At 36.9% G+C, this 13620-nt stretch overlaps 2 protein-coding genes across 2 annotated transcripts; one reads left to right on the top strand and one right to left on the bottom strand.

Annotated features, from left to right (window-relative positions):
- The first annotated feature begins 721 nt into the window (after positions 1–721).
- On the top strand, positions 722–3813 carry LOC108277303 (prostasin). The gene is made up of 6 exons (XM_017489922.3): positions 722–891; positions 1653–1673; positions 2050–2212; positions 2490–2758; positions 2860–2996; positions 3091–3813. Exons 1-6 carry the CDS (start codon positions 831–833, stop codon positions 3358–3360), a joined length of 921 nt encoding a protein of 306 aa, XP_017345411.1. The 5' UTR covers positions 722–830; the 3' UTR covers positions 3361–3813.
- A 358-nt stretch (positions 3814–4171) lies between these two features.
- hirip3 (HIRA interacting protein 3) lies at positions 4172–11471 on the bottom strand. Its single transcript, XM_017489902.3, has 8 exons — positions 11135–11471; positions 10806–10926; positions 10568–10721; positions 6960–7724; positions 6692–6876; positions 5335–5485; positions 5103–5201; positions 4172–4516 (listed from the first exon to the last, which is right to left on the bottom strand). The coding sequence occupies exons 1-8, from the start codon at positions 11200–11202 to the stop codon at positions 4329–4331; spliced, it is 1731 nt and encodes a 576-aa protein (XP_017345391.1). The 5' UTR covers positions 11203–11471; the 3' UTR covers positions 4172–4328.
- Between the last annotated feature and the right edge of the window lie 2149 nt (positions 11472–13620).

Genomic DNA, 13620 nt, shown 5'->3' with positions numbered 1-13620 from the left:
AGTATATAATAAGGTAAATTTGTGTTTATATTCTTTTTTTTTTTGTAGTTATGCCTGTCCACGATGGCTATTTATTTTTATTATTATATTATTATTATTATATTTATTATTGAATATGAGTGTTGTATTTTTTGTGTGTGGGTGGGAGGACGGGTTGATGAGCTAACATTACTAAAGTGAGCTAATATTACTGTACTCTAGTTATTTCATCTGTCGTACAGAAGAACAATAATTAGCTTTTTTCTCTAGCTTTTACTTACTTACGTGGAGAACTGCTTTTTCTTAGCGTGTTCAATACTTTTTTCCTGTGTCATTCCACTTCATTACACATAACTTCATTTATAGACTTCAGTGTTGTGGATTCTTTAGATTTATGGATTTCTTGAGTTAATACTGATGTCTGGTGAAAATTTCATGTGAATAACCTCACTGCAAATATATTTACTGAAAAAAATGTTGACGCGTCCAATACTTATTTACCCCCACTGTGTATTCCTGTCACTTGTCATTCTACTTACCTGCTTAGTCTAAACTTCATTACTATTGCACTATTACATCTGGTTAGATGCTAAACTGCATTTCGTTGTACTTGTACTCTGTACAATGACAGTAATATTGAATCTAATCTAATCAGTTTAAAAAAAATGTGTTCTATGTCAATGTTGACATAGTTCTATGTCAATGTGGCAAACCTCTCATGAGGGCGTGTAAGTAGGTGACTCAGGCAGGGGAGATAACAGATTACATATGCTAGGAATGCGAGAAGAAATTTGTAGACCCAGGACATCAAGAGAGGGAAGACTACCTGCTGTCAGAGGAGACACAAGATCATGGAGATTTATTTGTGGAAAGTTGTGTGTGTTGTATGTGCTCTACTCCTAAATGCTCCAGGTAGGTGCAAATAAAACTCTGATAAAGTTATCATTCGATCGATCATACATTCAATTATACTTTCTCATAATTATATTTAATACAACAAAGGATCAGCTTAATTGAAACCTCAATATTTGTAGTACTTTGTAGTCACTATGTAATGGAAGAAGGCATTTCTTTACTTATAGTGCACATCATGGAGCTAAGATATTGGCTGAACCAGTAACACCCTTGTTGAGAAGTTATTAAGTAGGATGAATTCAGATTTACTACGACCATTTTATCATTTCTTCCCAACACATTCTGCATTTCTGAAATCCTCAAAGTGTTAACTTGGTCTGAGACAAATTTTCATTGGTTTATTTCATATATCCTGGTCAGGGTCACGATGGTTTAAATGACAAATTGGTTTATATTTCATTTAAGACTTTATAAGTTGTGGTATTACGCAATCTGAATTATTAAAGAGAATTTATCAGCTATCAGATATGAATAATTGATATACTTTTCATCAAAAGATACAAGCTTGTATAATTAAAAAAACTTTTTTTTAAAGAAGAATGTGTTAAATGGCCTATTTTCCTTTTTTTGACACTTGTAATAAAAGTCACCATACACAAACCTAACACACTGAATGTCATGTTGAAATGAATTTCCACTCTATTTTGTCCTAAGGATATGCAAACTTTTGCATCTAACTGTCATTAGAAAGATAAACTCTCTTGTACTATTGTACAAAGCACTGGGTGTGACTGTGCTCTCTCTTCCTTCCCCATTAGGCTCATATTCCCAGCTAAATGGTAAGTTTTGGATTAACATAACACAAACATGCTTGGGTCAGGCAAAGTAATGATGCCATTATTGTTTGGCAAGCGAAGTGGATTTCGATTTTATTTGAAATAGCACAACAAAGCAACAGATCTTCCATAATTGTATTTAGCTAGTTAAATTATTAAGCTAGTATTTAGAATTAATATGTATATTTTCATGTCTTATTGAAAAATTTCCAACCTTACATTGGACAAAAAAGGGAAATGTACTTGTTACTATAACTTATGTATTCAAAGATGTATTTCTATGTATTTATGGAGTTAATTATCAGACACAATAGACATAATGGTAGGCATTTAAAGCGGAATATTTGTTTGTTTGTTTATTCTTTTTGTTTTCTACCAGTGTGTGGTCAGGCTCCGTTGAACAATAAGATTGTGGGTGGTGGAGCTGCTGCTCCCGGTGCTTGGCCTTGGCAGGTCAGCATTCAGCTAAGAGGCATACATTTCTGTGGTGGCAGCCTTATCAATGAGATCTGGGTCTTATCGGCTGCTCACTGTTTCCAAAGGTGTGGAGAGTAAAACTCTTTAAAAAATAAATAAATAAATAAAAGTTTTTTAAAAATCCATAAAATAATCATTTGGTTGCTCGCATTTTAAACACGTGTAACATTTTATCTAAATTGTCCTGTCATTTACTGATTGTAAAATTTTGTGTGACGGTTTATTTTACTGTAAGTATAAATGTTAACAAGATACGGCATGGGACATTATATGATAGACAGTCGCAGGACATTAAGTTATCAGTGAGATTCAGTCTGACTCAATCTCTACTTTGATTTTCAGCCTTCCCCCTTCACTTATGACGGTCAATCTAGGGATCACAAACCTTCAGGGGTCTAACCCTAATCAACAGCAAAGAACAATTATTAGACTGATCAGTCACTCAGGCTATGACTATGCAACTAATGACAATGACATTGCACTACTCCAGCTCAATGCTGCAGTGACCTTTAACAACTATGTCGTGCCGGTGTGCCTGGCAGCAACCAACAGTGATTTTCCCCCTAAAACTAATGTCTGGGTCACAGGATGGGGTAACATTAACTCTGACGGTAAGTGCTCTAAAATCGGCGAACTGCATGTTTAATTACTTTATTTTTAATGTATAAAATGTCAAACTATTTTGGTAAAAGCTCATCATGGATCTCAACAGTGAGTCTGCCGTCCCCTGAAACCCTGCAGGAGGTGCAGGTGCCGATTGTCAGTAACAAAGACTGTGCAAAAACTTATTTCATCACAAACAATATGATGTGTGCCGGCCTCACTGAAGGGGGAAAGGACTCATGCCAGGCAAGAAACCAACCCCATCATATTATGTCTGGTCACAGTACAGTGTTACGTGTAGAAAAGCAGAAATGTAGCTAACAGCTTGTTGTCCATGCAGGGTGATTCTGGAGGTCCAATGGTGTTCAAGCAAAACACAACCTGGGTTCAGGCTGGGATTGTGAGCTTTGGCTATGGTTGCGCTTTGGCTAATTACCCCGGTGTGTACACTCGAGTGTCAAAGTACGAAGACTGGATTAACAGCTGGATCACAACCAAACGACCTGGATTTGTTGCAGTCTCAAATGGTCATCGTGGCTCCCCAAACCTCTTCTGTCTGTTCATTTCTTTCTCCATCATCCCCTTCCTCCTCTCCCTCTCTATTTTCTAGTGATGAGAAGAAAATGAAACAAATCCAGAAAGTTTTCCAAAGATTTATACTGCATCTCCATGTTTTTAGTCATTTTAGCTAATTCTACTCCACTCCAATTCAAAGCGACACAATATTTAACATATTCGCCTGCTAACATCTGGGATAACAAGTGAACTTGAAACCAACTTTTAATAATTGCTGTACTGTGCACTCCAAGATAAGTATTTTATATGGAACATATGAATCATGTGCACAAGTTAAATAAGCTGTTTAATATGTTATCTGCAAACTAATTCAAGATTTTACTAGGAAATATTTACTTGGCTTACTCAATGACAGCAATCCAATCATATCAGATGAGAAAAGATAAAACTAGGGACAAGGAAAAACTGGAAGAACAAAGCACCATCACGTCCTCATTCACCCAGCATAAAGTTTTGTAACAAGGTCAATAAAACAATAATAAATCTTGATGCAATCAGTTATTCTCCATTAATGTTTCTTATGCTAAATGAGCTTTGGCATGTTACATATAACTTGCAATCTCAACCAGACAGAATATCTACATATTTATTTACAGAAGATAGAGATAAAAGACATAATCAGCCCCATACTGTGCCATACCTAAAAATTCAGGTGAAAAATCCCAAAAATATCAGACAGGATGTGACAACGCCACCACAGCTTTCACATCACACTTGTATCAGTGTAACCCGTGACTGTATTTTTCTTTAAAATTTTCACTTTTATTCTTTAAAATTTTTTTTTTTTTTTTTAAATCAGAGTATGTATTAATGTAATACCAAAATCAGTACAAAGAGAGGAAAAGTACAAATGACTATTCTTTATTATTTCAAATTGCATAAAGGAACATTAATATATAAAAGTATTGAAGCACAACACAGTAACAAAAAAAGAACAGACTAAAGAGCGTGAACAGAATACATTATGAACATTTTGTCTACAGTCTATAGTGAGAAAGCTGACTAGTTGCTGTCTGTCTCATCGCTGATGATCCCCCGCAGGTTGCTCCAGTCTGTTGCTCTCTTGCGCCCCCTATCCGCGTTGCCCTCCTCACTGTCTGAATCAGAGCTCACCAAATGTTTGAAGGATGATAGAGGTGAGCTGCTCTGAGGTTTTGCCCATGGTGCTGCAGCTCGCCGTTTAGGACGACCTGAAATACAAAGAGATGAACTTAGCAAGACAGTTGGCAAAAGATGAGGACAGAAATCTGTATAAAGGAAGAAACACTCTGTTTCCTTGTTTTTTTTGGTAGTGAATTTGACATCCATACTGTAAAAAACTCCAGAAATCATAACTTTTATAGATAGTCTAGTTGCAGAAGACCATAATTCACTGGGTAAATGAACAAGCTCAAATAGAAGTGATCAGTATTTGGCTACAAATTTTCATCCCATAGCATCAACCAGTGCTGGATATCTTTCCTAGCTGGGAGCTGCCAGGCCAGAGACGTCACCAGGTTTGGGTCACTGATAAGGCATGGATCTCAGCAAGTTTTAGTTCAATGTATAATTCATCCTGTTGTTGCCGCTGGCAGTCACATGACAACCATACACGGCCAAGATGTCTCTAAAAACTCTTCGATATTACTTAATATTAAGTGCTTTTTAACATGGATCTACTCTCAAATTTGTGACTAAAAGTTTCCTTTAAACAATGACTGGGTCGATCATGCTAAAACGGGTGTTAATGTTCAACTTTTGGCCTGGACCAAGAAAATGAGTATGTTAATGATGTACCCTGAGTGGTGATTATGTTGCTGACATCCAGTTCTGCCAGCTCCTGAGCTTCCTCTCTCTTCATTCTAGCCTTCTTACACTTCTCTATGGACGGCTTACCTAAAGGGGATAGGTAATGACATCTGATATTATACATACATTACACTCCACACACAGATTAAGTTACATTTAATTTCATGGCATTTGGCAGATAAAGACAAATATACTAGTATACAAGTTAAGCTTGACTGACCTTCCACCCCCAGCTCTTCCAGTTCTTTCTTCAGCACAGACACTTTGGCTTTCACCGAGTGGCAGCCCTCGAACAGCTTCTTATAGTTACGCCGTACACCACAAAGGGCAATGTAGCGCTTAAGTCTGGTCACGGCTTTATTCTCATCATCCTGTAGGTCGAGCCACACGTCAGCATATTAAATACATACTTAATCATATACCCCCCAAACATGGTTATCTAGATTTAATGCGTTCAGAAAAGCTTTCCAAATGTCACCAAAATATTCTTTGTACCATATTGGATTCTCAATTCTGGTTGGTCCCAAGGTGTTGATTACCTTTTCTATAACAGCATGACTCAGACAGTAGTGCTGGCTGTAATTCAGTTGATAGGGTTATATTAACACGCTTGTTCTAATGTTACCTTTCCTATAGTACTGACATATTCAAGGTTTATATTAACACACTTGTTCTAATATGTTGTATTTTCCTACAGTATTGACATTCACAATCACACTAAGATTTTTCAGTGATTTGTAATGTTAATTCCTAAAAAGTAGACTAGTACAGCATTAATAAATTAAAGAATTGTAATTCTGGACAAATTACTGTGGTATAAAATAAATAGAGAAAATAATTTACTGTATCTGCACTTTGAATAAAGCCACATTACACCCACATTGCACACACACACACCTCGTTGTAGGGATGCGCTGAAATTTCGGCGGCCGAAAACTTTGAAATTCAGTCTACATATAGTGTGTGGGCTTTTCTAGGCCTCTTTTCTTTCATGCATCAATTCTTAAATAAATAAAATATTATATATATATATATATATATATATATATATATATATATATATATATATATACATATATATATATATATATGTGTGTGTATATATATATATACATATATATATATATATATATATATATGTGTATATATATATATATATATATATACACATATATATATATATATACATATTATATATATATATATATATATACACACATATATATATATATATACATATTATATATATATATATATATATATATATATATATATATATATATATATATATATATGTGTGTGTATATATATATATATATATATATATATATATATATATATATATACATATTATATATATATATATATATATACATATTATATATATATATATATATATACATATTATATATATATATATATATATATATATATATATATATATATATATATATATATATATATATATATATATATATTTTTTTTTTTTTTTTTTTTTTTAACTATTTTTAAAAACAAAAGTCTGGTAATAGGAAATTAACACAAATGGTGGTGAAGTTGGCAGATTCATTATTCACCTTCCCTCCTTTGGCTTTGCTCTCACTCATTTTACTACTCGTTTTCTTTGAGGCACTCTTTTTTTTGGTCTCTTCTTCCTGTTTTGGCTTCTTCCCCCCAGCTTCTTCATCCTCTTCTAGAGAGGGCAAAGAAGAGGAAGAGTCTGTATCCTGTGCCCGTTCCCGGTCTTTATCCTTTGCTTTCACTGGGGAAGAATAAGATGATAAATGTGAGAAGACATCACAGTAACATCAAGAACGGCTTCGAAGAAAAAGGCAGTGCGCGTACCCGTTTCTTTCACTTCTTCATCAGAGGACACTTCAACATCTTCCTTCTTGTTCGTTTCCTTATCACTCGCATCATCACTGCTCTCACTTGTTCCGTTCCTTTCCATTTTCGTCGCCTCGTCTTCTTCACTTTCGGAGCTACTCCCAAAGACTTCCTTCTGCACTTTTCTCACCGCCTCACTCTCCAGTGACTTTGGTGCCTTGTTGTCCTCTTTTCTTGTTCTCTTCTTCTGAGCATCTGCTTTGCCCTTTTTTCCAACAACCTTTTTCTCAGCCTTGTTTTTCATCTCTTCACCACTCACTTCCTCCAAGCTGTCCGAACTCACACTTTGCTTTTTCTTTCCACCCCTAGCTATTGCTTTCTTTTGATTTTCTTTGTCTTCATCTTTTCTCTCTTCATCGCTCGCCTCCTCCTCGTTGTCAGAGCTCGTGCTTTGCCTCGTCTTTCCACCTCTGGCTTTTGCGTGCTGATTTTCTTTGTCTTCATCTGAACTGCTGGAACTGATGCGATCATCTTCCTCACGATCTAAAAGCTTCCCCTTATTTTTCCCCTTCTCCTGCTCCACCTCCTCTTCATCACTTTCTGAGCTCATTTCCCCCTTCCTATTGCTTTTGACATTATGCTGTTCTTTTGTCTTCTTCCCTTGAAAAGTTGTATTCTGTTCTTCTTCACTCGCTTCTTCCATGTCCTTATCACTTCCATCTTCATCTCCTTCTTGAAGCTGTTCCTCATTTGCTACTTTCTCTATTCCAGAATCTGGGGAATCTGAAACGAATAGTGATGGTAACGTTACACACATACACACCTGAAGACCCATAGTTGAGATGTAATGATAGTTTGTCTTTCACAAGATCACCACATTAACCCCAAAGGATCAGATAACAAGTGCTCAGTAAATATAGATCTGTTCACCTCACCTTTTTGTGTCTCGAATGGACTGAATGCCAAAAGCATTCTGTGGTCAATGAACCATTTCTGTGTGGCTATGGACATGTTTTGGGCCACTGTCCTCCTAAAAGATCCAACGACAACCCAGCTGTAGTCAATGATGCCATGTATCCTAACAAGGTTCCCTTTGTGTTTGGAGGCAAACAACATACAGATCCTCCACCATAATTAAAAGAGGGAATTAGGTTCTTTCCTGTATAACCATTCTTTTTACGACAAACCACCTTTAGTGTCTGGTTCCAGTCCCAGTAGCATCTAGCGCAGGAGTAACTAGGGGTTACGACCCTCGGTTGATATCTAAATGAGGTCCCGATAGAAACTCACAATCTCCTCTTTTGTTTCGTTCGTTTATTTTACAAATTAATACTAGAAGATTGTGTGTGCTAATATTTTTAAATGTTACTGAAGATAACAAGCTACATTTAAATTAAAAAGTTTACATGTCATTTTAGTCATTTTCACTACACCGACACACTACAGTAGTATAACTCAGGAGTAAATGGACAAACTTCCCTGCTTCTCACCACCCGCTGAATAAATCAGCATTGTGTCTCAAATTGCAGAATTATGTACTGTTCTAGACTGTTAGTAAGTACTAACACTAAACAGTTCTCCATTTACATTTAGTGTTTGAATAAAATAAAATAAAAACCTCTCATACAGCCTTCAAAATCCAGCAAAAGGTCTGTTTTTGGCACCAGTTTTCTGGATTTTCTAGATTAGATAGAGTAAATACTTTGGAATTTGTTAAAGGTTAGAGCTTTTGATTCGAGACTCAGCCAATAACAACATTCATGATGTTAGCGGAAAGTGTTAAAGAGAATCATAGATTGTCAGTCTGTTTAACATTACTGAGCATTAAAATAAATCCCTAAACATTTTACAGTTCGACCTGGAAGCCTGACAGACAGATGTTTCGGTTCTGAAAGGACATCTAGTGAAGACTCCTTTTAAAATTGCTTTAAAAAAAAATTAAAAATAAAAATAATCAACAACCCGTGTAAACCAGAGATCCTATGTTGGCGTCGGGCCAGATCACTTACATTACACATGTTACTAACATAATAAAATGTTCAAATGTTACAACCGTCAACCTTGAACAACATGCTGCCTCTCCAACCATCCTGCTAACGGCAAAATACACTTCCTCCTCAGCAAGCACAGCTTTTGTTGAGAATTGTAAGACGTGTAATTGAAAGGGGACTTAGCATGACTGATAGTGAACCTTTTATTACAGGATTTTAACTGATAACATTTTGAAAACAGCCAAACTTTGGATAAAATAAAAATAAAACCCACAACCATCTGTGGACAGGAGCTGAGAAAGTAAAGCTGAAAGTTCTCTCTGGATAAGGGGAATTTTATACTCTCTGCCAAAGCCATATCTCCATGCCGTTCTCACCTGGATTCCCACTGAAGCTAAGCAGGGCTGAGCCTGGGACCCACAACACTGCCTACGTCATGAAAACATTGATAGGATGGGAGACCTCCTGGGGAAAACTATGGTGCTGCTGGAAGTGGTATTAATGGAGTCAGAAGGGGGCACTCACCCTGTGGTCTCTGTGGGGCCTAACGACGGGGACACTATACTGTAAAAACAGCACTGTCTTTCATATGAGATGTTAAACCGAGGTCCTGACGCTTGGTGATCATTAAAAATCCCAGAACACTTCTCGTAAAAAAGAAAAAAAAAAGGACTAGGGGTATAACTCTGGTGTCCTGGTGAAATTCCCCCATTGGCCCCTATCCATCACGGACCCCTGATAATCAGCACCCCTGAATTGGCTACATCACTCTCTCCTCTCCACTAATAGCTGGTGTGTGGTGGGCGTTCTGGCACACTGTGGCTGTTGTCGCATAATCCAGGTGGATTCGACACGCTAGTAGCGGTTGAGGAGACCCCCCTCCCACTATGTTAAAGCACTTTGAGTGTCTAGAAAAGCGTTATGTCAATGTAACTGTAACTCTCTCTCTCCTGTGTCAGTTACTGTGATATAAGCCAATCATGTGTGTCTGTGAGCTCACGTATGTAGATGAGGCCAAACAGTGCTCTCTTCCACGTGTTATGTTGCCTTGTAATACCGCAGGAGCAGCAATTCAAAAACATGCGGTTGGCTGGCTTCACGTGTCTTAGAGAAAGCACGTGTTAATGTTTGTTCACCCTCGCCAGTTGGTAGCAGTCGTATGATGAGTCTTTATTGGATCACATATACATATGCACAGTGAAATTATTTTCTTAGCAAATTCCAGCATGCTAGGAGGTTTGGGTCAGAGCGCGGGGTCAGTGATAATACAGAGTCCCTGGAGCAGAGAGGGTTAAGGGCCTTGCTCAAGGGTCCAACAGTGCTGAGGCTTGAACCCCCGTCCTACCGATCAGTAACCGGGAACATTAACCATTAAGCCACCACTGTAGAGAGAGCTGGCTGGTGGGTGAGAATTAACACGTGACCAAATTGTCACTCTACGTTTGCACAGGATGCCTTAACATCCCTTCCGCATATGGTATGAGTGAACAGATCATAATGCACCTCCTAGTCACACATGATCCCGTTAACACTTGTGATCTGATCATTTGAGACACATTTTATCAGGTGTAACCAGGAAAAGAGAAAGACGCTCAAGACACAACTCAGCTGACATCAACAGCATAATATTGTCACCTGGGGGATCTGGCGCAAAACGTGATTTCTTCTTTCTAGACACATCATCTTTGTTTTGTGCCTCTTCGTCGTCGTCATCTTCCCGTCTCCGTTTATTTTGATTCTGTGTTGGATCCACGTGCTTTATTAAAGGTTCATCATCACTGCTGTTGTCCTGTAAAAGATGCAAGAGGTGCAAGGTTCTGATCTAAACAACCGAGAAAGGCAGAAACCAATCAAGAAGAGAACTGACCCATACCTGCATTTTTAAAAGTTCCTCTTCTACGATTTGCTTGAGTAACAGTCTGTGTTCTGCAGTGAGTGAGTCCCTGCCCACATGCTCCAGATACTTCTTTCGTAGTATGCCAAGTGTCAAAGTACTACACAAACAGATCACAGTTCAGGATTATAAACAAACCGTTCAAGCATTGATCCATTGCTACATGACACTAAGCAAGATGCGTTGATGTTAGCATGAAACATCCACCATACAAGTTCAAATCGAGCTGCTGCGCTCGCGAGGTTCCCACAACACTGCCTACGTCATGAAAACATTGACAGGAAGTTTTTACAAATAAATCTGCTTACCTGAGGTCTGAGCACCTCTGCAGCTCTCGTGAGACGAATTTGCGAATAGCCACCGCCTCTGAAACCATCGCTAATTTGAAACACTTAGCTGAAGGAAAACGATGCGAAGACGTCGCGCACGTCCACGTTTGGCGCGCTCTCTCTACCGGTCGCGCGCACGCTGCATTGCGTCATCACGTACTCGCGTTCTGGAGATTCCGTATCCATTTGATCTTTTTCAGACGCTTATTCTCCGCTTTTTCTGTCACTACATTAAAAAAAACATGTACCGACACAGTTCTCGTGTCCGAAATACTACACTGACAGCGTGTCTCAGTCCCTGAGCTGTCTTTAATCAAATCAAATGCGCGTCCCCGACGCGAAGGAAGTCTCAAATCGTCCTTGGGGGCGGGGCCTATTCGTTACGTAATAGCTATGGATCCATGCATGAACAATTAGGTTTTTTTTTTTTATAGGGAGGTAATTACCTACTCTGCCAGCATTTGGGAATTCGTGAGCTCACTAAATATTGAAATATACTCATTTTGACTTATTTTATTAATTACACTCTTTAAACCATATCATTTAATGTAAACCCTAATTTTAACTTTTAACTTAATTCTAATCTTTATAATTAACATGCAATCTTAAATAACGTCCAAGATTATGTTGTCATGAAAGCCCGAGCTGAATTTGGTATATTTTCACTACCTTACCCACAATGCCGATCGACTACCTGCTGAAAGCGGTGCCAGTGGGACTTTTGTCATCAATACCTAAAGAGAATGATGCAGCAGAGCTTTAGTCTTTGAGTCTGTCCAGCTGTCTCACTATGGCAAACGGAATTAGCATGTAAAACTTTGCATTGACTATCCATAATTATATTTTAGATAGTATTAATAATTGTATTTCGACAACTCATGATTATAATTTGCCTAGTCAGAAGGATAATTAGAGATATATTTAATGATAATTTGACTAGAAAGAAATCTGATAATCGAGATATCTGTAAATACACGTTGACTATCGTCATATATGTCGTCAGTTGACGCGTCATACACACACAAAGGTAATTAGAGATAGCTCACACTCAGTTTTGACCAGTCAAAATGATATTTTCAGATATCAGAATTGAGTTTTGAACTAGTACAATTTGCTTTCTAATGATGTGAGTGGGATTTAAAACATGGCGGCTGCTGCTCTGAACCTTTTGGCCTCTTGGAGTCGCTGTTTCTCTGACATTTTAAAGGCGCATAAGAATATACTGGAATGTGTACAAAATATGGACTGTAACCATACAAATAAATTTTTTATGGATTGATGAACTTGACGTGTGTATCACTTTGCAATGGCCTTTTCTCTGTTCAAAGAATTTGTAGATTAGTATTTCTTCAAGTTTTATTCTATCCTGCTTTAATAACATTATGTAGTTTGTTGCAGTCTTTTTTTTTTCTCAGATTAATAGGCATATTTTTATTTGGTATATAGGTTTTAATTTGTCTTAACTTTGTCTGAACTGCACTAATTGATTGATTACACAATTTAGATATCTATAAAGTAATTTCAAATAGTCAGAATGTTAATTCAAGATATGTCTATTGAGATTTGTCCTAGTCAGAATGACATTTGCAGATCTCTATAAATAAAGATTGCCCTAGTCAGAGATTCATTTGCGATCTCTATAATTACATTATAAATGACTTTAAACTTAGATTTGACTAATAATAAATTAAATTCAAGAAATCTTTAATTAAGTTTGAACTAGACATAAATCAAATTCAAGATATCTACAATTGTATTTTTACTACTTATGTTAGTTTCAGATATCCAAAATGTATTTTTGGATATCTTTAATGATGAGGAATTTGAGATATCTTAAATCTGAATTCTTAAAAACCAAACAGATATCTCGAATTACATTTTGTACAAGTGAAAATTCAATTAGAGATATCTCTAATTAGAATTATACCTAGTGCAAAATGAATATCTTTAATTAGAATTTCTACTAGTCAAAACTCATTTGTAGATATCAGAAAATATTTTCCAATGTAAGTCAATGACTAGCCAAAATAACATTGGAGATATCTTCAGTGTATATTATGACTAGTCATAATTATGTTGTTAATGTCTTTAATGTCAATTATGTCAAGTCAAAATTGCAGAATAGAAATCTGAAATTGAAATTTTGATTCGTCAATCTAAATTACGACTATTAGAGCCAAGTGCATTAAATGCTAAACCGGCTTGCCATAGTCTCACTTCTTCATGTGTACACTCTGCTCCAACAGAGAAGGGTCCAAAGCGTCCACTTTTATAATACCTCAGTCAATGCCATCGTGCTCGTCATCTCATACCAGTCTGAGTCATGTCTCTGCTGTAACTCACAACTGTGTCATATAACTGCACTGCATTTTGAATCCAATAGTTGCTGGATTTCTCATTATGACATTGAATTACACCGGTAAATGGTGAGTGGGAAAAGGCACTCTTGGTCTTTTTGTTTTTAG

The sequence above is a fragment of the Ictalurus punctatus genome, chromosome 2 (assembly GCF_001660625.3).
Source record: "Ictalurus punctatus breed USDA103 chromosome 2, Coco_2.0, whole genome shotgun sequence".
In the NCBI taxonomy this organism is placed as follows: Eukaryota; Metazoa; Chordata; class Actinopteri; order Siluriformes; family Ictaluridae; genus Ictalurus; species Ictalurus punctatus.
Note: the sequence above shows the minus strand (reverse complement) of the source record. Positions and strands in the feature narration are given on the sequence as shown.